At 44.8% G+C, this 23,093-nt stretch overlaps 1 protein-coding gene across 1 annotated transcript in view; it reads left to right on the top strand.

Moving 5' to 3' along the window:
• The window catches only part of LOC119162251 (tachykinin-like peptides receptor 99D), a 175,189-nt gene that overhangs the window by 21,537 nt on the left and 130,559 nt on the right, over positions 1-23,093 (top strand). Inside the window, exon 2 of the mRNA XM_075879001.1 lies at positions 649-1,065. Coding sequence (XP_075735116.1) covers positions 649-1,065 — 417 coding nt within the window. The remainder of the gene's footprint in view (positions 1-648; positions 1,066-23,093) is intronic.

Raw genomic sequence — 23,093 nt, 5'->3', positions numbered from 1 at the left:
TGGTAGGGAATCAACGCGTTGAAATCAAAGGCTTCATGTTTGTTCTATGCTGTTCAGAAGAGCAGCCGGGAACATATAGTTCCGTTCGTTGAAGGAGAAGGAGAAGTCATACGACGGTAACGCATAAAAGCTAGCGTTCTTTACTTAATGCGAATTTCATACACTGTGTGAATCTCGAAATATTGAATTAGCTTTGCTGGAATTTTGTTTGGGAGACGGTAAGGAACCTATTAGTAAAAAAAAAAAAAACGTGGGGAAGACGAGCGCTTCACAGTTTGCAAGATGCTTTTGCGCATACAGTTATGTTGAAGCCCGTTCCACGTGGGCTAGGCAAACTGCACATACACATCATCATGATGGTTCCAGCGGGAATAATCAGTAGCATTCAAAACTCTCCGATAAGAGGCGGAAGGGGCCGCATGGAGAGGCAGATCAGGAGGCAAACGTTTTGTAATGTGTGGTACAAACCAAACCAATGCTCTCCATTTTGATGAGCGAGAGCAACCTGCGAGTATAGAACCACCTGTATATAGCACAGTTAAACAGAAACGTTGATAGAGCGTGCATTTCTGCCCCGACGGAGTGCTTATTCATGTGGTTGGTATCCCTCAGCATGGCCTTTTTTTCACCCTTCCCGTGCTATTGCAGGTGCTGTCGGTCAACGTGTCCATCTTTACGCTGACCGCGATAGCCGTGGACCGCTACAGGGCCATCACGATCCCGCTGAAGGCGCGCCTCAATTCCCGCCTGACGGCGCGGGTCCTCATCGCTGTCATCTGGGTGGCGTCAGCCATGGCGGCGGCGCCGTACGCGTTCGCTCTGCGCGTCACGCTTGTCCAGGACGAACGCAGTGGCGAGCGCACGCGCCCCTTTTGCCACAACGTGGCGCTGCCTCCAAGCGCTTGGCGCGTCTACAACAACGCGCTCGTCTGCTCACAGTACTTCGCGCCCCTGCTGGTCATCTGCTACGTGTACGAGCGCATTCGCCGCCTGCTCAAGGACTCGACCATCCCCGGAAACCCGGAGTCAGTGCGAGACGCCATCGTCGTCAGGAACAAGAAAAAGGTGAGCGCCTTCTCGTTTTACATGTACAGGTGAACGCTACCACTGCTGCAGCTATGTTTAGGATTCGGCTGCCAGCGCAGATCGGACAAAGGACAAGAAAGGGACAGCGCTTGACTGTTCAGTTTCTCTTCCTTTGTCCGCCCTCCGCTGATGGTTGAAGCTACCGCTCCGTTACCCGCTAACACAAGTGTAATGTAAGCAGCTGTCCATGAGAAAACTGACAAGGATAGAGTTTATTTTTCGATTGTGGTTTCCAATCTGGCCGGGTTTTGTTAAACGAGTTAGACACCGTAGTGGAGAATTTCGACTACCTGGGGTTCATTAACATGCACCCAAATCTGAGCACACGGGCCTACAACATTTCCGCCTCCATCGGAAATGCCGCCACCGCAGCCGGGATTCGAACCCGCGACCAGCGGGTCAGCAGCCGAGTACCTTAGCCACTAGACTCCCGCGGCGGGCAACACCACTCGCACTGAATGGATTCTTATAATTATTGCGGTGTTGAATTCATCAGGCAATAAGCTCTTCTAGTGAATTCATTCTATGGTTATTTGAAAAAGTGTTTCAGGGCCCAATTAGCGCATTTTGTTTGATAAGTGTCACGACAAAAACGAGCCCATTCGGCGATTTGTACGTGCATTCGGGAAGCCTCTAAATACGTTGAAGAAGGCTGGGATAGTGCAGCCATCGCCGCTAAAAACACACAAGAACTTTCAAACAGCTCTAAATATTGACAATCACGATTATCTAGTGAAAAACGCATCATGCCTTTCTAGAGGTGTCGATCAAGCAAACAGTGAATGGTAGATAATGTGCTGCCATCCGTGAGGCATTGTGAGACTCTTTACGGCCTCCGAGGTGGCGAGCGCGCGGCTTGTATCTTAGAGGCCAAGCGACTCTGGTTTAGACCAAAAACCTGTATGTACCGTTCGCGCGCGCGCGCTGGTCCAATCTACTGTGTGCGTGTTTCTGTGCGTGCGTGTGCATGCAACAAAACATAGAATAAGTATTCACTTAGTGGTAGAAGGGTGCACTAGGGGCCGGGTTTCCCTATCACGTTGAATTCTTAAAGGTGGAACTTAAGTGTTCCTCAATTTTTTTTTGTGCCCTCATTGTTTTCTGACGCATATTGTGGCGAGAAGAAATATTCGGCGGCACCACAAAGGCACCAACCTTTCCTATTTTGTCAATTTAGTAATATAAAAATAAAAGTGTTCAAGTGTCTTAAGAGTCAAAACACGAACACTGACTGTCCCCCCGTCCCCGATGGTATGAACGTTCGTGCACCAACACAGAACCGTGACCCTTAGCTCTGCATTGGTGCGCATGCGTAATAGTTTAGGCCTGCCTGCACTACAGCGCGTAAGTGCAGCATTCACAGGTGCCTGGCTAATAGCACAGCAACCCCAGAAAAACATACGGAATGCAGGAAGCACGGATCCACGCGTGTTTGATCGGACAGAGGAGCAAAAAAAAAAAAAGTGCTTCACGTTCTTTTGGAACGTATCCCAATAACAGGAGCGTCTCACTCAAATTCAGACGCGAATGTTGTGGGCAGGATTGAAAAGAAAAAAAAAACGAGGTGAGGGAGAAGGGGGGAGGGTCTGTATGCACGCGGAGCCAGCCGGAAAGAAGGCCATGAAAAGCCTCTACTTTCGGCCCTGCGCAATAATGTTCTGCAACTAAAACTAAATATTGTATGAAATCACTTGAATCTTCACCTCGTTTAACGCTGTCTTCTTCAGACGCGGAGGAGTGTATGTATATTACGTCTAGGTGGCGTACGTGGTATATACAGATAATAGTAAGTGAACGAATCTTTAGAAAATTCCAGTAAGGGGCGCAACCACCCGAGTGCGTTCCAGCATGGTGATTGTGCACATGTGTCTTCGAACTCTATTGCAGTGACGTTTTTCTTTCATTTAGCTACATGTGCGCCTAATTGCGTGAAGCCATTAGGCAAGCCACTCAGCCAGCTACTAGGCAGCTAAACGAAGTTCATGCGTTTAGCTGCTCTGAGGATGAATTGTTCTGTTGTTGATAAACATGTGCAGATAAACATGACCTCCTCCTACCCACATCCTCATATATATATGATCCGCAACTTTGCCGTCACCCTCCCACTGAAATCACAGAATGCATTTCGCAAATAAATGGGTGCTCTGCTGCAGATAGACCAGTGCTATCTACTTGTAGCAGACTAATATACTCGGTCGAGGCAGACCGAGGTGTTCATGCTGATGTAATGCTAGTGTCGTCAAAACATGCTATGTCAGTGAACAGAGTAATCCAATGCGTCGAAAGTGGAATTGTGGCAAGAAGCTTCAGCTTCATGTTGCGCTATTTGCATATATACTGTGGGGCTGAAATAGAGAACAGAAGTTCCCGGTTCTTCATAGTTAGAGCTTTTAGGAATGCGAGAGAGAAAAAACAAATAAAAAAACCGGACATGGTTCACCATGCAATGCGAAGCAGTGATATAGGAGGTGTATGCGTCGCACTTTTGTCTAGCTTCGAAAGATATGTCAAGGCATCTATGTCAGGACGATTCACTCTCTATCGAACGCTTGTCATGCATGCATCTATACGCCCACAAAAATGGCATGATGAATACCAATGCACTGTCAAGAAGTCACGCAGCCGCAAGGATTAATACGCTCGCGCACAATGTCGCCAGGTCTCTGTGCAACACGCCCCGGTTTCTCCACACCCGTCTTCACCGTCTAGATCCTAATCTAGGACTTACCATTCCATCTGGTTTATCCAAATTTCAGAAAACCGTTCTGTGTCGCATGTGGCTTGGGGTGTCTCTTACGAACGCTTTTGCTTCAACTCGCACTGCGTACATTGCAATCTCATATTAACCAACCAAGACACTAAAATGTTTCCGAGGTGTATTCAGTCCAAAGTTCTCGGAACAAAGCTTGATTGCTTCTCTTCAAAAAAAAAAAAAGCACACTAAAAGCCCCGCACCGGTCTTCGTCCCACTGCGCCTAAGGTTTCTCTTCGAGAAAACTCTGGCGCCGTAGGGACCACATCTTCACCGGAAACATGTCAGCCACTCACGTGCTGCTCCTTCCAGACACGTCTTAGTCCACTGGCGGAAGGCACACACTGCATCACCTGCTTGGTCACTCACTGTATGACAAGACTCCATCCGCTGGCCGAAAACACTTATCTCCTGATCGCCACCCTCCACTGCTTGCTTATAGACGTTCGCCCTGGGTTCTCGAGGTTTCGCCTTTTCGTCGGCCGATCACTCAGCCAAAGCTGGGGCAAAAGGGGACATTCCTCTCGCAAGTTCCAATCACGGAGGCTGGATTGGAACCCGCTTATTCTCGAGCAGAAGACGAGAGTTCTAATCACTGTGCTATCCAGACACATTTGCACAGCATAGCACAGCCTTGTATATTATAGTATAAAAAGGTGGTGAGAAAGGGAAGGGAGCGTGAAAAGCAGAAATGCGATGAGAAGGAGGAGGAAGGAAATGAAAAAGAGAAAAAGCAAAATGTAGAACACAGTGAGAAAGAGAGATAGAGACTGAAGGAGAAAGAATCAAATAGGAAGAGCGTGAAATAGGGTGAAATAGAGGGAGAGGTAAAGAAAGGAAAGAATGGAAGGAAACAGGGACTGATTGATTGATTGATTGATATGTGGGGTTTAACGTCCGAAAACCACCATATGAATTTAAGAGACGCTGTAGTGGAGGGCTCAGAAGTTTCGACCACCTGGAGTTTTTTAACGTGCACCCCATTCTGAGCACACGGGTCTACAGCAATTCCGCCTCCAGCGGAAATGCAGCCGGCGCAGCCGGGATTTGATCCCGCGACCAGGGGGCCAGCAGCCGAGTACCTTAGCCACTAGACCATGGCGGTGGGGTAAGGAAACAGGGAGTAAGAGAAAAATATACAAAGGGACGAAAAAGGAGCAAGTATAAAAAGGGCAATAAAGAGAAAAAAATGTAGATAAATAAATGGCACTAAAAACAAATAAAAAACTACGATGAAGAGAGACGAAAGCAGTGGAGGAAGAAATAGGGAGGAAATTTGAAAAACATAGCAAAACAACAGAAGTCAGGGAAGCACAAGTGCCCATGAATTCCGTTTTTTTTCGCATGGCGCCTTCAGTGTATGCTCTGTGCATTATATTTGTCACTGTGATCATTATTGTTGTTACACTACCACTGCTAAAAAATGTTTCTCACCATTGAGGTGTATTGCGAAAGGGTATTATTCTAAACTTTATCCACTTTATATACAGGTAAGGAAAACACCCATTTGGTTAATCAGTCGCCCAGTTTAGTGCCCTTGATTGGACGCGTACAGCACCGGAGGACGGGTGGCATCGACGCTGCCACACCTCACATCACAGCCGCTGTTTCATTGCACGTGTGACCCATCCTCGGCATTTACGATTGGAAGCACGTCGGGTTGTACACCGGTGGGTCCTGTGGAGGCAGTGCACGCAACCTTCAAAGTGTCTAGCAACGTGGAGAATGCCCGAATACTGGAATCAAGAGTTGTGCCACTGTGGTATTCAGGAAGGAGCTCATAGCTACGGCTCTTCGCTACTGATGGTCCTATGCGTTTACGGATATTTTGAGGCACATCGAGGAATACTAAGCGTCCGGAATTAAGCAGAAGACATGTGGCACTGCTTCTGTCGGCCAGGAAGCAGGAGGCTCTTTCCGAACAGAGGAAAGAAACAGCCAATAGCTGTGTTTCATGTTGGTCACGCCTAGTGCTTGTGCCGTAACGAATGCCAACGCTAGCAAATAAGGAGTATACGCGGGAGGAAGTTTATTACACTTTCTCTTTAACAGTTAACTGTAGAATAAAATTAAGATAACGTGCTCTGAGATATAAAAGACACCCCACTCTAGTGTCTTAGACTGCCCTCACGACGTAAAAGTAAATGGATGAAAAAAAAGCACAGTCGTGTTTGAGCTATTAACTTGGTATTTGATGTTTGTCATTGTCCAGGGCCTAGCGTAAGACGCTGATAAACAAGAAAAATGCGGGATTCATTCGTGCGCACACAAGATGTGCGAACAATATGGTCATACACAGAGGAGAGGGCGTGTCACTGCGGGCTGCTGCTGGCCAATCGAATGGCATCTATGTTGCGCAACCGAATACCCGGAAGTCTTCGCGCCCTCTGTGAAAAAAACACGCGTATGCCGCTGCCCTTTCTTTACGACCGCTTCAACGTGTGCTTAGCCCGCAACGCCGCTGTCGTGATCACCGAAGGGAAACGAGATACAATAACATTGGGAAGATCACCTCCGGCAATAACCTGGAGATAACAAGGTGCCGGTCAGGCTCGGCCTTCCCGTCCTGTTAATGCCACAGCACTGTTTGTTTCTCAGCGTAGGGCGAAGACCATCCAGGAACTGAAATATACGCTTATCAAATGGAAGAACACGATGAAGAATATTAAGTGAAAATGTCCTCGTATATGATCTGTCTCTGTTTCTTTAAGGATACCAGTGCTGCACCGCATGCAAAGCCTCAAACACGTATCTTTTTTGTTGTCTTTCATCGAACGATGAAGCGTGAGAAGCAGAAAGCTTGCTTCACCGTCCACTATCATGACACCATCTTCTAGAAACTCAAATGGTCAACGAGAAAAAGAAGATACACAAACACGACTTTTTAGTTCTTTATTCTGTATACTCATTCCCCAGCGTATACGAAAAAAAAGATATATATGGTCAAAGACAAAACACCCCAAAAACAAAGAACAATGTGAGTGTAGGTGAAGTGAGTTACACAGATAAGCATGATTTAGAATAATATAACACCGAATTCAGCAACCGTACAGCAATATGGGGGCTTTAAATGCACGTCCGGTTGCTTACACACGACTATGAGCGCACCACAGTTCCAATTGTAACTGATCTGCGCGATGTGTGCAAGCTTGAACTCGTATACAGAACGTACTAATAAATTGACGAATATTAAGAAGGGTAGAAATGCAGCCTTGCCGATAAGATTTGGTAAGAATTTTGAGCGCTTAGCACGAGGACGAAAAAAAATTATGGCAGTTTCGCACCAGTGGCACCAAGCCTGAAACAAGTGTAGAACTGGGTGGCAAACGAACAAACACAAGACACATGCCCTGATAAGGTGTCTCTCACACACACAAAAAGTGTCCAGTGGGAGTGAAAATATTAACGACGTGGCCCGACCACAAACGCGCTATACGTAAATAATGCCAATGGCACATAATATATATATATATATATATATATATATATATATATATATATATATATATATATATATATATATATATTTAAGGCCTGCTCACTGCCGTCATGACGTCACTCGTTTTTACTGAGCGAGCGCGCGTAGGGAGGCTTTGAATCCACCCGTTGCAACATACAGTGTTCGCAGCAAGTTTTGCGTCCTTAACATTTTTATTCTGCCTGTACGGCCAAAAAAGACACTGATTTAAGCAATGAATAACGCTTGAAACCTTTTGAAAACTTACCTATGTGTCATTTCTTCCTCGAAAAGGGCAGCTTGTACGCTATCGAAGGTGTGGTCGATCTATAAGAGCAAAATTTGTTGGGTCAACAAAGTGACAAAATAAATAAAGTTAATGTTATTCATTCTTTCTTTATTTATACACACATGCACGCACGCATACACACTATCTAGAATATGAAGAGAAACTGTTCCTACCCCTTTGCAAAGTTTATGCAGTTTTATTTGTACTCTTTCGAACATTTGTCTTTATAGACACGTAGTTATTGAGGAGAGTATGCTGCCAGAAGTATGTTATTCAGCACAATAACAGGTTGGTGACCAATGCAAGAGAATAAAGAAATTTCTCGTTTCATAAAAATACCTTGGGAGCGACACAACGAGCAGCGTTTTTTTTCTTTTGCTCTACGCCTTCTCGCAGTGGCGCGTAGTCGCGCATACAACTCAGAGCCTGAGAAAAATGTTAGTTCTGGGTCTATAACAAACTGCGTAACCCCCGTGTGAACTTCTACTGCACTGCCACTTCTTACATTGGTATATTTGGCAGTGGTTCTTAAATATTCCAGCTTGCAGTAAAGCTCGCACACCTGAAAATCATTTAAACAAAGCGCTTTAACTTGAGCGTCGACACACATCTAAAGTTCCAGGAAACGTATTAGGTGAAGGGGCTGCCAAGACTGGTGCAAATTTAAAATACCGCAATAAAGTAGTTGGAACATCGGCAAGAAAATACTATGCACCAAACCGATGCATTGAGCAATGCAACAGCATTTGCTCTATTTTTTTTTCAACCAAGTGAACAGATGCAATACAAGATGTTCGCTGCGGAAATCACCAATAGCAAAATGTTTACTGACCCTGAAGAGAAAACGCCTGGTCTGAAAACGTACTGCTACGCGCGTTTATTATTTTAATGCCAGGGTACGCTAACAACTCAGAATCACACATGACGCCTTCATTTAGAAAAGAAATATGTAGGACGAACACACGTATACCTTCGGGTCACGAAGAAAACGGATGTTGACGCCAGCTTGACCAACCACACGCTGCCATTTTGTTCTTCGGTTGTCCTTAGGAATTAAACGATAACACTCGCAAGTTTGGTTCATTTGCCAGGACAATTTGCCACGCAGTATCGCCCAGTTCAGATTTGCAGCCGTACAGACTGCCAATATCCAGTGCACAAAGCCGCATCACATATCCACGCTGCAGTTATTCACGGACACAGAAAAACACGGTCTTCTCGAGTCGCCAAAGAGCATACCGGCATGCCACGAAAACGTTCGTGAGGCTTGGCAATCCATGTTTGTCAAACAACGACAGCAAATGTAGGCACGTCTGTGGAGCAAAACGTATCTGTATAAACGGAGTGACGTCAGAGCCCGCTCAAGAAACAGTGAGCAGGCCTAAATATCTAGGTGGCGTTGATAATACACATGATGACGCTGAATGACGTATATGCACAGGAATCTCTTCCAGCAGCCGGGCTATCTATGACAGAGTGGTGCATATTGGTAAGCTGTTCCATAGTTATCAACACAATCAAAAAGTATTATATTAAAGGAAAAAAACGAATGTTCACCATATAATTTAGTGAAGCACTAATCGGGGTGCCCCAAGAGCAAACAGATATTTCTGCCACGGTTTCTCGGTTGTGCTGGGACGTCACTTGTATTGGGCCCAGCTTGGTCGTGTATGCTGTCACCAACGCCTCGTTGCGTCGGTTCATAGCTATTTAACCCATCACAAAGAACTTTTAGCTGTGATCGTGTCGTAGCGCTTTCTATCAGTCAGCGTTCCTCACAGCTCTTAACTCGTTTACATGACATATGAAGGAAGCTTTCATAAAATGCAGCTCTTACATCTGTAACACAACGAATACATTATATTAGTATGTGAGCTTCGTCAATGATCTGAGCATTGCTCCACCTGCGATACCAGTGCGACAATCAGGTCATAAATGATGGATGATGAAGAAATTGTGCTGGGGGAAAAATAGTGACTAAAGGGACACTAAACAGAAAGAAAAACTTAGTTTAGATAGAATAACTGTGCTCTGACAAGTGTATTGTCACACTTTTCACTATTGTAAGTGCATGACCAGCGGAGAAAATCAATAGTGAAGTTCAATTTTTTTTAATTGCACGCGAAAATATCTGTGCAGGACGTCAAAACATTCAAACTGTATTTTTGGCATCTTCGGAACAATGACTTCATGAAATTTTGTGTCAAACTTCGTATTCTAGGTTTATGGCACGCACAGATGATAATGTAATTATTTTTTATTTATTAATCCTGATGCAGCTACTTGAATGGATCAGTAAATGGTCCTCTTCACTGAATTCAAATGTAGTCGATGAAATTGATCTCTCTTTCTAACAGGATATCTCGTGGGTGAACAAATGAGTCTTTCTAATCTTATAATTTATTGATATAAAGAGTGAGATGAAGAAAATTCCAAGGATCTGGTCCCTATGTACACACCGACTGTACGCATTGTGTCGCCAAATCAATTATTAGGGACCAGCTTTCCTAGCTACCCATTGTCGGTAAGCCATTGTGTACGATCTATTTTAAGACCAGAAATTACTCAGATTCTCGATGATTTAAATTCCAAAGTCCAAAGTTATTTCATGCCAGTCGCATGTGTTTAAAATTAGCATGCACGCAGTGCCGCCAAACGTGATAACATCACTGAAGAGTCACCTACTGTGTTTTTAATCATTTTATGCATTGTAGAAGCTTAAAATAAACTATTTAGACTTCATAGGCTAAATATATTGATATAGTAACTTCCCAAAAGTTGTCTTATATACAACTACTTGAGTGAAATTAAAGGCATCGTGCCGCAAGTGTATTATGTGGCACTTTTGTTGTGCACAAAGCACGTAGCTTTTCGCCATGAATTACAAGAGGTAAATGACTCTATTTGTCACATGTTATTATGGCGAGAAGTTACGTTTTCTATGCACAACAAGCGTACCCTCATTGCACACTTGTGCCAAGATTTCTTTCATTTTAAAGGGTTTCTGGCACAAAATTTCGTTGTTGAGATTGGCTGCGGGGTCGATTCTCGTGAACATTCGTATATCACCAGCAAAATGTTAACAGCGAATACCTTGAAAGGTATATTAAATTACATTTGAAGTTTTTTGAGTGCTCGACTACATTGTGCCATTGACATCCTCGAAGGGGACCCTTTAGAGACCCTTTACTTTCCTCCTGTCACCACGCTAAAAACAAGTTATGATGACGTTATATCCGCCATTTGTCTTTTGCCGCGTTTGTTTCCGCAGTTTATACTTCTCGGCAGCTGGATGCGAGTGCATGGTCGTGGCACAGAGTTCGAAGGTTTTGTGTTTGGCAACACTTCAGCCCGGTTCCTATTCGAAAGTAATTATTGGTGCGGACTGTGCAAAAGTGTGTCACATTTCTGTGTGTTCACGTGATCAAGAGCTGCACACGCTAGGTGGCGACAGTTGCACCCAGTGGCTTCTCGTTTTTGAAGCTCTTTCCAACCGAAACTGAAACGGGTCGATAATGAGGGGCCTCTAGTTAATTATCTGTGGCATGCTGCAGCAAATGATGTGTCGTGTCATGAATTCACAGGCCCTCAGCGACACATTGCAGCAGGAAAACACGAGGCCGAAGTTTTTGCGTCAGTACCCCTCTAAATAGGACGAATTTTGGGAGGTTCCTACGATATATTAAGCTTATAACCTCTAAAAAATTTACTTCAAGCTTCTACAATACATAAAAAGTTTCGAAACACAGTAAGTGGTTCTTCAGTTATGTGCTGTCACGTTTAGCTTCGCTGAGTGCACGCTAGAGAAAACAGGCGACATTTGGTGCCAAAATTGAGAAAACGTGCGTTATGTTTTGTACTGTCTTTGACATATAAATATATTTTTAAAAATGTCACGTAAAATAATAAATAATAATGATTATTGATACTCAATTCACGAAGCGATAACGCAGCATTTTTATTTTACCCGGAGAAAGGCAGCGTGATTCACGTGACATGGTTTTTGTGGGCTCGCATCTGTTTCATCAACCAGACACATTGGTTGTTTCACGAAATGGTACGTAAACATTGAAAATCGAGGGAAATGCGATATTTAGTTGCTGCCTTCCCAATTACCTCTTCTGTAGCAGGAGGCATGTTAAGATGAGTAAAGGCATTATTTGGGACTGAAATTGAAGAAATTAACTTAAATATATTTTAACTTCGTTGAGACAGGTAATTGGCTGAAATGATTTTTTCACGTGAAGAGACCTTTGCTGTTTCTAGATTTTGAAAAAAAAAAGCGGCCTCTAGTAATCACTGCAGCGTAATGGAATTCGATGAATCTCACCGGTGAGTTTGAAACCACGTCAATGAGCGCAACTATATAGCAGACAACCTTAGTGATGCCACTCTCCACTACAATGGTGGCAGGAGCGTTAGGTATGCATTAGTTCACGCACGCGAGTTACAGGGCGACCCTCCCAAGTGTAGCCTGCCCATCCACAAAACGGAATCGGTGGATGGTTCATATAACGATACCAAATCATTCTCGACGTCTCGGAAGGACATTGATTAATTGATATGTGGGGCTTATCGTGATATGTGGGGTTTAAGGAGATGGGACACGCGCTGCATTGCGTATAGATTTCCTTGGTGAACTTGGTCGAATTTGTTGGCTGTCTCTAATTTTAGTACTCCGCAATAATCAATAGAGGCCAAAGTTTTGAAGTCTCAGAGTGGCACTGGGCTCGTCGCATGAAAGACTTTGCCATTTATTGCGACCTCCGATCTCCACAAATAAAAAAAAAGCTAAAGATCTCTATTTATTTAACTACAGTTCGAAAAAATGGTATTGGCCATCCTAAGATGCTTGCCGCTGTGAAAATACGAATATGAAGGCAGCGAGCAAGTTTCTCGTTTCCCTTAACTTAAAGGATCTTCGGACACACTTTTTTGAAAAACCACCTTCACCGAAAAAGTCAGTATGGGATGAAATGAGTGTATGAAAAAATAAATGACAAGAATTAGCATCAAGACCATGACACGCTTGTCATGTACGGCATGGTTTACATGACGTGGTCCTGTTACACTCGTGACCGTCTCATAATTTTATATATGTGGAAATCTATCTTGCGCAACATGAGTGTATGGCCAACATAAAGACAGGCCATAAATTTAATGCCATGACATGTATGTCATAAACGGCATGATTTACTTGCCATGGTCGTAGTATGCTCGCGGCCTCTTCCTTAACTTGGTATACCATAGCGAAATCGGTACTACTTGACATGTGGAGTTTAACTCCCTAAAACCACCATATGAGTATGAGAGACGCCGTAGTGGAGCGCACCAGAAATTTCGGCCACCTCTGGTTCTTTGACGTGCACGTTAAAGAACCCCAGGTGGTCTAAATTTCCGGAGCCCTCCACTACGGCGTCTCTCATAATCAAATGGTGGTTTTGGGACGTTAAACCCCACATATCAATTGACGTGCACCCAAATCTGAGCACACTGGCCTGCAACATTTTCGCCCACATCAAAAATGCAGCCGCCGCAGCCGGGATTTGATCCCGCAACCTGCGGTTCAGCAGCCGAGTACCATAGCCACCAGACCACCGGGGTTGGGCCGAACACAAATAACAGGTCATGCATTGTATATACATTTGACTGGCATGATGTTCACCAGATTGTACTTGCACACATGAATAACATGAATTTCTTGGTGTGTCTCAAAGCCAAACAGTGCTGTGCATGCAGCTCCTCACTGACTCCTTCGCATTGTATAGGTTCCCACAGTGGACAGGAGCTGCCAGCTTCCCCCCTCCCCCCCTAGTTACGCGACGTGGGCTCACCCTATGCTAATAAATAGGCATGTACAAATATTCAAGCGCTTAAAGTTTCCTTCCGCGCAAATTTAAAATTTAGAAATCTCGATGTATCGGAAATTTTCACGTGTACAGGCACGTGTACAGGTGCTTAAACAATAAACAACCACATGTACAGGCATAAAAAGGTAACTTGGCTGCAGTGTATTGCCGCTATGACGTGAAGTAACCTTTAAAATAACCTTCGTGCTGCCGCGAAGCTACACATCATGGAGATGTGCGCATATTAAAGGAGTAATCTTTTTTTATTTAACAAAATATATCTTACAACCCGTGACTTCAAAACCTTGTCTGATCGATCACTCAATGGCTAAATGTTTGGAAACGTTCTTATTGCAGCCAGTTGCAGCTTCGCTTTCAGAGAGCACTGAAAAAGACTAGATGCAGCGTCTTTTTTTTTTAGATGTCAAACAGGTTATGGCGCCGTTAAATCCTGTGGTGTTTGATGTGACCACCGATAGTGCGCATGTGAAACAGCTCGCACAAGCCCTGTCAGAACGCACTGACGCGCTTGTGCGTTCTAGCCTGCGTAAGGGGCTGGGTAAGACGCTGTGGCTCCCCCCCCCCCCTTATACTTTCTAGGCAATCACGTGACGGCGCTGGGAAACAAGATTCTGCAGACGCGCAATGAGCCAACGGGTTATAATTTAGTCAAAACGCGCTGTAACGCGCTAGCGCGTTCGTGTTTACGTGATTAGCTGTGAAGAGGCTGTGACTTCTCTCTCTTACATTCTTTCGGCAATCACGTCATGGCGTCAGATAACGAGATTCTGTAGACGCGCGATGAGCCCACGTGCTCCCGCATTGCATGGCGATGAACTCTAGTGGCGTGCGTCAACAAGGGTTCGGGACCGGTAACAGCAACATAAGCAACAGTGAATTCCTGATGTGTTCCATTTGCAAGGACGCGTCAACGTCGGGCAAGGTGCCCGTGATGAATGGAACTCAGTCTATCCATGAGCTGTTTCACATGCTACTCATGGTTCTATTTTGTGGGATATGATTTTTCTGCTGTTTGTTTTTTTTGTAAACGGCACTGGTCACGTGAGCCCGCATGACGTTGATGCAGTTGCTTCTACCTTGCCACAGGAGCATTTGCGAGGCCGTAAGCGATCTTCTGCTAGAAACGAGACGAATTGAGTTAGTTAATCGAAATTAGGCATATATCAAAAAATTCGTCATTTTTTATTTATTAAAATGTATTGATTTCGAAGGTTATCAAAATCAAGCATACTTATTAAAAACATTAGTTTTTTTCTAACATAGTCTAAAAATATTTTCAAAACTATCGATTGCTTCACACTTTGAAATTAGGAAGAAATTCTTTTATATATAGCAAGGTGCCGGCAGTTTCATAGTCTATCCCCCATGATGAGTTGCGCCAGTATAGAAGGGGGCGAGCAAGCAAGAAAGCCTTCGCTACCAGTGGCATCGCGTGCACGTTTGCACCACGTTGACAACTGCGGGGAGATACACCCAATGATCATGACGGTCAACACAAACTAGTGGCGTGCATCGTCGTTACTGGTTTACAATAAAACTAAGCTGATTTCAACGTTAGTTCATACGCATATGGGTGGTGCTAACCTTAAAATTAATTTAAAGTATGTTATAGGATACATTAGCTCTTGATATTTTGTGGACAATGTGCTATATACGCAAATTTCTTGTGCTATCTACGCAAATGTGACCTTCAAAATGTCTGACGGTACTGTGATAATAAGTCCCAGATTTAGTGGTTTTGAAAGAGTTCAATTGGAATATATGGGCTAATCACGGTAAATGATGAAGTGCAGCGTGTTTTTTTTTGCCTATAACTTGCACTTTAATTACAAGGTACCGAATAAAAATGCTTGAGTATGATTCGCGGTAATAACTGATTTATTGTTATAGACCCATTCCATGTTTGTAAACACAGGTAGGCCGATGTCGACATTACGAGTAAAATTATGACGACGTCCACACGTAATTTCCGCCATAAGCGCTGAGGGCTGCAATGTGCGCCAACAAACAAAACTAAGTTTTGAGACACGACTCACATCCAACTGTGACGCAGTTCATCGGCATACCATTTTTTTTTCTCATTGCTTGGCTGAGAACACCACATGCACTATTGAAAACCCAGCAGACACTGCGGTAGGCAGAGCGTCTTTTGCCTACCAAGACAGAGCCACCATATTTTCGTTACGTAAGTCCGGTGTAACTTGTCTATATGCGGGCGACGCTGTCTTCATATCTCTCAGCACTAATTTTTCTATAATAATCTTCAGTATGTCTCTGTATTACTCCTAATATCACTAATAATAAAAACTAACTGAACACGGTGGAAGTTACCTTTTCGTCTACTTTTTTATCTTCCCATTTACATTACAATTACTTTGAAAAATATTTCCGTGGCATCATTGACTGTTCTGAATAATGTTCAGCCCTAAACTGTAACTTTTGTGGTATACTTGCAGCGAAGCATCACTGGTTCGTTATAACAGGTGTGTGATAAGCGGGGCAGCAGAAGTAAGGCAGTTTGCCAGAGAATTCCGAAGTAAAAAAATTCTAGCGCAAAGCAACACACGGACATACAAAGATTACGGAAATTTCCGTGTGTCGCTTCGGGTTAGACTACTTTTTTTTCCTTCCGGACTCATGAACTACCTAGCCCGAGAAAACGTTTTGCTGCATCAGGGAATGTGTGCTGGCTATCAGTTATCGGGACGCACAGTTTGCATGCAGGCTCGTGGAGGGAACGGTGAGCAGGCCTATCAAGTTCGTTTTTACACCCCAAAAACAAAACGGGTTTAGATCTTAAAAAGGGCAGTTTCGGTGAGTTGGTACAATCAAACCGCCATGACAGTTTTCGTGCAGTGAACTGCAACCGTCAGTAGAGAGCCGGTTTTAAATCTTGTGCGCTACTTGAGCTGCTAACAAAAGCCAAACTTCGGTTTTGCATCAAAATATGTGAGTGATAGAAGTCTGGAAATGTACTCACCCCAGGAATGAATCCATTTTCTTTTTGCAAATAAGGAACAATATATATATATATATATATATATATATATATATATATATATATATATATATATATATATATATATATATATATATATATATATATATATATATATATATATTGCTAGCAAGTTTCATGTATTTATCGCCTCATGATAACACAGTATACCGCACTTTTGATCACTACACCGCTAACTAAAGCGAGACGGCTGCGGTCGTTTATGCCGTGCTGACTCTGCGGCATTGCCAGGATATGATCGGTAATTGGACGAAAAGCGAGGTCGACATAGAGCGACGAGTCGGAAAACGACGGGCGCCGTTCTCATCGCGGCGCTTAATGTCGGTCAGATCAAGCGACGCGTCTCACGCCGAGTCCACGAGCTATACTGGCTCACATAATCGTCGAACCACCGTGAGCAGCATTTCCAGGATTAACACTACGAATGTTCGGCAGACCACTTCTGACGAGCTCATGTGCGTGCCACTCAGCTGCGTCTAGTGCTCGCAAAAATGCGGTAATATCGCGCAACCACGTACGCCTGCCTAGGAACGGAGAAAATGACATTTTCGCTGCGTGGTAGTGACAGTGTCGGCCACCTACACGCGTCATAGTAGTCTGCATTCGTGCAAGTTCGCGCGGGAAGCGGACGTTGTTTTCGCCAAAAGAAGAACGCAATGGGAAGCACGTTCCTATCTGAGTCGACGGTGGGTGCTCGATGGCTCGGGGCAACGTAAATGGAGATTGTTTCGTGGTCGTACCGTAGTCCGTTGCCTCTGGGCTTGACGCGAGAAGGTGTTCTTCGCTGAACCTCGCTGGGTCCGCAAGAAGCGCATGCGTGGTCGAGCAGCTGCGGCTTCCGCACGGGTGGCCGCAAAGAACGTTTTCGCACACCGCAACGCTGGCAGTTTTTTTCGTAATCAATCAATAAGAAAAATCACGCGAAGGGGATCGCTTTTGATTGCTTGTTTCTGGTATAGTTACGCTGTTTCTGTATAAGTATCCACGTCAGAGGGCCCTTAGCTGAATGCTGCGAATTAGTGCAAGTTTTGCAGAAACTGCGTCACGCGGACTTGATTCTGATGTAGCAGGAAAGAGTCGGTGTCTTTCTCGCTCTATACGGGGAGAGGGAGGATCACTGTCGAAGCATTCAACATGCCTAAGTATACAGAACTTAATGAGACATTGTTCTTCTGAAAAAAAAAAACGAGAGCAAAACTGAATAGCTCTCTTTTATTGTCCTGAAACAGCGCGCACCACAAAATGTCTTATGAGCATATATTTTCTAGCTAATTAGATAACTTATGAAAAGTCTTTAAGTCGACTTACTTCAACTATGCTTGACGTGATTCCCCGCATCCTATTTAATGAATGATAACAATATAGATTCATTCAACTTGCGTAATTTAGTAATTTTCGTGACACACACACACATACATACACACACACAAATAAATATATACATAAGGACAATCCGGCTTGAATGATTGGACAGGGAGACGCCAGAAGACACCAGCAAGTGCAAGTTTTGCCTGCACTCCTCAAACAGTTAGTTCCTCAGCTAAAAATGTAAAGCCGGAAATTTTCTCCTGGCATACGTACTAGATGAAATATTTTCTTGCATTACTTGTTGAAAGATGGTAACCGAAGAATACGAATTGATTAATTGATTGAATCTTTATTTAGGTCCTGAGAACACGCAGGGGAGACCCAGTGCCACCCGGCTAATCCCACATAGGGACTGTCAAATCATCGAGTCAAGCCGAGCTTGGCGGCCCGTTCGCGGGCACTCTGGACGGCCAGGGTTTGATCGTTAAGTTCGGGGCTGCGGAAGCGTGCGGTCCACCTGTCCTCACTGAAGGCGAAGCCGATGGCTTCACATTCAAACAACACATCGTTGAATATTGCTAACAGTCCACAGGCGGGGCAATCTGCTCTTGGATACCATTCAGGGTACATGGTATGAAGAAACGCAGGGTTAGGATACGCACTGGCTTGCAATAGTCTAAGGGTAGCTTCCTACGCCTTGCACAAGGCAGGGAGTGGGAGGGGGAATGCCCGTTTTGACAGATAGAAGTGCTTTGTTATTTCGTTGAACGTCAGTAAGGGTTCCCAGCGAGGCAGAGGGACTGCTGAGGCGGTGCGGTCAGTGCGTCCTCGCGTGGCCTCGTGTGCACCCTCGTTAGGGTTAGAGGTAGAGCCTCAAACGACTGCAGGTGAGTGGGTAACCAAGTGAGAGAATGGGGCGTGATACTCATCACGCTTTGGAGAATGCGGAGTGCCTGAGGAGCTATCATCCCGATTTGGCAGGCCTTTATAGCCGCTTTGGAGTCGCTGTATATTGACTCTCTGCGACTATCTAACATAGCCAGCACGATTGCAACCTGTTCGGTTATCATGAACTTAGATGTGCGTACCGTGGCGGAGCAAGTGAGCCTGGAATTTGAGTCTACAATGAAAACAGCGAATGCCTCTTGTAGGACATACGGTGCAGCATCCACAAAGCTTGCATCAGTGGGGTTGCTACAGACGTGCTCGAGTAGAGCTCTACCCCTGACCTATACGTCGACCGACGTTGCTCGCAGGATGCATATTGCGGAGAATGGGTGTGATGTGCAGTTGAGACCTGATGTCTCTGGGAATGTGCATGGAATTGGGGCATTGGTTTATATAGTTGAGGCCCAAATCATCGAGTATCTTGCGGCCCAATTTGGTTCCGGAAAGCCTGAGCAGCTGTGAGTGCTCTTGCGCCTCGATTATCTCTTCGAGTGTATTGTGAACACCAAGCTTGAAAACGTTTTCAGTGCGAGTGCTTACAGGCACGCAGAGGGCGAGCTTTAAGACTTTTCTTATGAGGGAATTGAGCTTACTCTTCTCTGCAACATGGCAATTATGCATGGCCGAGTACGAAAGGTGGCAGAGCACAAACGCATATACTATGCGGATGAGATGGTCTTCGTTGATTCCCCGGTGTCTGTTCGTAATCCTCCGGATGAGGCCGAGATGAATTTTTGTCTTGGTAGTGACTTGTCTGACTGCAGCTCCGTTAGCACCGTTAGATTTGATGTACATGCCCAATATTAGGAGTGAAACCACTCTAGGCACTGGGGACCCGTCACCAGGGAAAAGCCATATTTCACTTTGAGACGCAGGTTTCCAGTCGCGGTGGCCGCCGCATCGGGGTCTTTTCTTGCAGAGCAGAAGTACAGATTTCAATGGGGAGCACCTAAGATCGGTTGGATGGAGGACACGTTCGGTCACATCGAGTGCGCGCTGCATGGTTTTCTCAACTTGACTATCGCTCCCGCTGGTGCACCAGATGGTTATATCATCTGTATAGATGGCATGATCGATTCCTTGAACCTTCGTGAGTTCCTTGGAAAGCTCGATCAACACGATGTTAAATAATGTTGGAGAAATAACTGAGCCCTGAGACATGCCGCTCGGACCGAGGTTGATCTCTCGTGAGAAATACCGTTCGATCTTGAGCTTAGTAGTTCTCTGGCTAAGAAGGGATCTCACATAGTCGTAGACCCTCTTCCTTAGCCCTAGGCTGGCAATAGACTGGAGAATGAATTCGTGAGAAATGTTTTCGAAAACCTTCTCCAGGTCTAATCCAAGGAACGCTCTGGTATCTGCCGTGCTCTGGGCAATAATCTGAGGCTTTATGAGCTTCATGGCTTCCTGTGTCGAGCGGTCAGTTCTGAAACCAATCATATTGTGGGTGTACATGTCATTGGTCACGAGATGCACCTTGAGTCGGTTCAGCAGGACATGCTATGTGACCTTACCGACACAAGAAGTTAAGGAAATCGGTCTTAGACTATCTATTCCTGGTGCTTTACCAGGTTTCGGGATTAGTACCATGTAGGCCATCTTCCACTGTGCGGGGACCTCCCCACGGCGCCACACCTCATTAATCTTTTCCGAGAGGAAAAAAAAATTAATGGGGTGGAACTTCCCGTTAATGTCAGCAAATTTGCCATTACATTAAGGCGAAACGTATACAACTACTGCATACTGCCAGTTGCGACAAATGGGGCTGAAACATGGAGATTATCAAAACAACTAGAGCAAAAGCTGAGAACCGCGCATTGTGCAATGGAACATAGGATGATAGTAACAACATAGAGATTGGAGAATGGCAGAATGGGTAAGAGAACAGGGAGGAGTTGCAGATATTATAGCTGACATCAAGTGAAAAAAAAAAGATTTGGGCTTGTCACGTTATGTATAGAATGCACAACCGCTGGGCAGCAAGAGGAACATAATGATAGAGTCTGTCAATTGAAGGACTCTCAGAATGACTTTCCAGTGGTCGGAAAACGCAGTCGGGGAAGGCAAAGAGTTGGATAGAGTGACGAAATTAGGAAGTTCGCAGGGATAAAATGAAATTAGCTGACACAGGATAGGGTAAACTGGAGAACATTGGGAGATGCCTTCGTTCTGCAGGGGACTAACGCAGGCTGAAAATGATGATGATGAGGGGATCACCTCGGCTTTCGTTGTGAAACGTTTGGCTACCAATGTTCACGTAACCACTCTAATTAAAAAAAGGTTATTGGCTTGCTCTTTGCCATCCGTTTTTGAGAATGAGTTAAAAAAATCGCATACAATTCTCTATGCTATGGAGTTCTAGGCATTCTCAGCATCTACCTACCTACCTCGACATCTGCATGGAACGGACCTTTCTATATGGGCTGATTATACAAACTCGCTTAGTTGCCGGAACCAAGTTTTGAAATCTCACTTTTCTAAATAAAGAGCAAGTGCGACGACTATTTTATGTAGAACAAAATATTTCAAGATGCTCAATTCTCAATATTATCCGCGATGTGAGCAGAATTAACGCTCAAAATAAAGCGAACTCATCTTCCAAACCCAAATATCACGACAGAGATGTTCTGGCGTGTCAAGTTTCAGCATTCCCCCTCCTCTCATTTCTATATTTTTATTAATAGATAATGCGTGTCATAATTTACACGTTATGCTCTGTCACTTTTTTCGGCATGCAGTCATGTCATACCATACCAGCTTTGTAACATGTCATGTGAAGGAAACCACCACAAGACTTGCAAGACCATAAAATGTAAATCATGACATTCATGCCATATTTGTCGTGATTTTCATGTTATGACTTGTCCCTTATGCTCGCCACACAGTCATGTTATGCCAGACCAATTTTGTTACCAATATCATTATCGAAACGGGCAGGAGAGCTAAAAGTCGTAGGCGGCTAGATAGATAGATAGACAGATAGATAGATAGATAGATAGGTAGATAGATAGATAGATAGATAAGCTCAAAGTCACCGAAATTCGCTGAGAAACGCTTCGCATTTAAAATGCGTTTGCAGTTTTACTTACTAGACGGCGCCACCGTCCATGTACCGTATCAACATTCGGGATTGGGGCCGTGCCACAAGCGGCCGATTCCGCCGGCTTGCATGCACCTTGTCATCAAGGTTTTTTGTTGCCATGTGCCAACAACTTGACTTTAAGTGACAGTCTCTTACTGCGATGTAAAAGAGGTCCACGAAACTGAAAAAAAAATGTCAGGGTTTATTGCAGCATGCAGCGGCGAGTGCGAGCGTACATTACCCAAAATCAGAGTATCGTTGCATCATGGTGGTACCCGAGCGGCTATAGGCTTTAGTGCATGGGCCCCATGGGCACCTTTTCCTTCAGAGTGTACATTAACTATATGGGCGCCAGCAAGTGCGCGCGCGAAGGGAGCGCTGGGCGGAGAGCGGAGGGAGTTGCGTATACGCTTAGCGCGTGTGCAACGAGTAACGTCACCCTTTTCCTTACCCTCCGGCCGTGGAAGCTTAGCCAGCGCTTCCTCATATTCTGTCTATGCCAGCCAGATGCACCCGATCCAGCTGTTCACCATTCTCTCCCCTAGCTCTTTCCTGTTGTCGCCAATCACCCAGGCTTCGTCTGTGCTCTGCGGTCACGGGGGAAGAGAGCCCTTCACGCGGTGCCTCATGACGGGAATAATTTAATTTTTTGGTGAGTTCTGCACAGATCCGTGGGACGGCGTCTCGCATTCCTCGTTATCACAACGTTGGCGGTCACGCTGTCTCCGTGAGGGAAACGGTGTTTTGAAATAGTGTGTCATCGTTTTTGGCGGTATGCGGGCAGCCAATGGGAACGCGTGACGTCGAGGCCACTGCATAGAGTAACATAAAAATTACAAGAATAGTCACTCGGGTAAAAAGGGGCTGAGCCATAGAGTTTCTCAAAATTAACTAGAGGGCACTCTGGCGCTGTGATCGTTCAGCGACCATGGGAATGACGGGTAGTACACACATTTGCCTAGTCTTCGTACTTGCGGGCGGCGTATCGTACTTGCGACTTCGTTTATTGCTGTGTCAGTTTGTTTTGAAATAAAAATTGAATGCTTTTGAACTTCGTGAGCCAATTTAGAAAGTAAGTCTAAAAAAATAAAATGGTGAAGCGCAACCGCTGAACATTTGCTAATACTTGTTTCGTAAGAAAACAGCTCCAAGCCACACGAACACACACAAAGCCAAAGGCAGGCCAGAAGTACGAATATTAGACAAATGTGTGTACTACCCATCATACCCATGCTTGCTGAAGCGCCGTGCGTTGCAGCTCCCATAGACACTAGCGCCAGAG

This window comes from Rhipicephalus microplus, chromosome X (genome assembly GCF_043290135.1).
Source record: "Rhipicephalus microplus isolate Deutch F79 chromosome X, USDA_Rmic, whole genome shotgun sequence".
NCBI classification, from domain to species: domain Eukaryota; kingdom Metazoa; phylum Arthropoda; class Arachnida; order Ixodida; family Ixodidae; genus Rhipicephalus; species Rhipicephalus microplus.
Note: the sequence above shows the minus strand (reverse complement) of the source record. Positions and strands in the feature narration are given on the sequence as shown.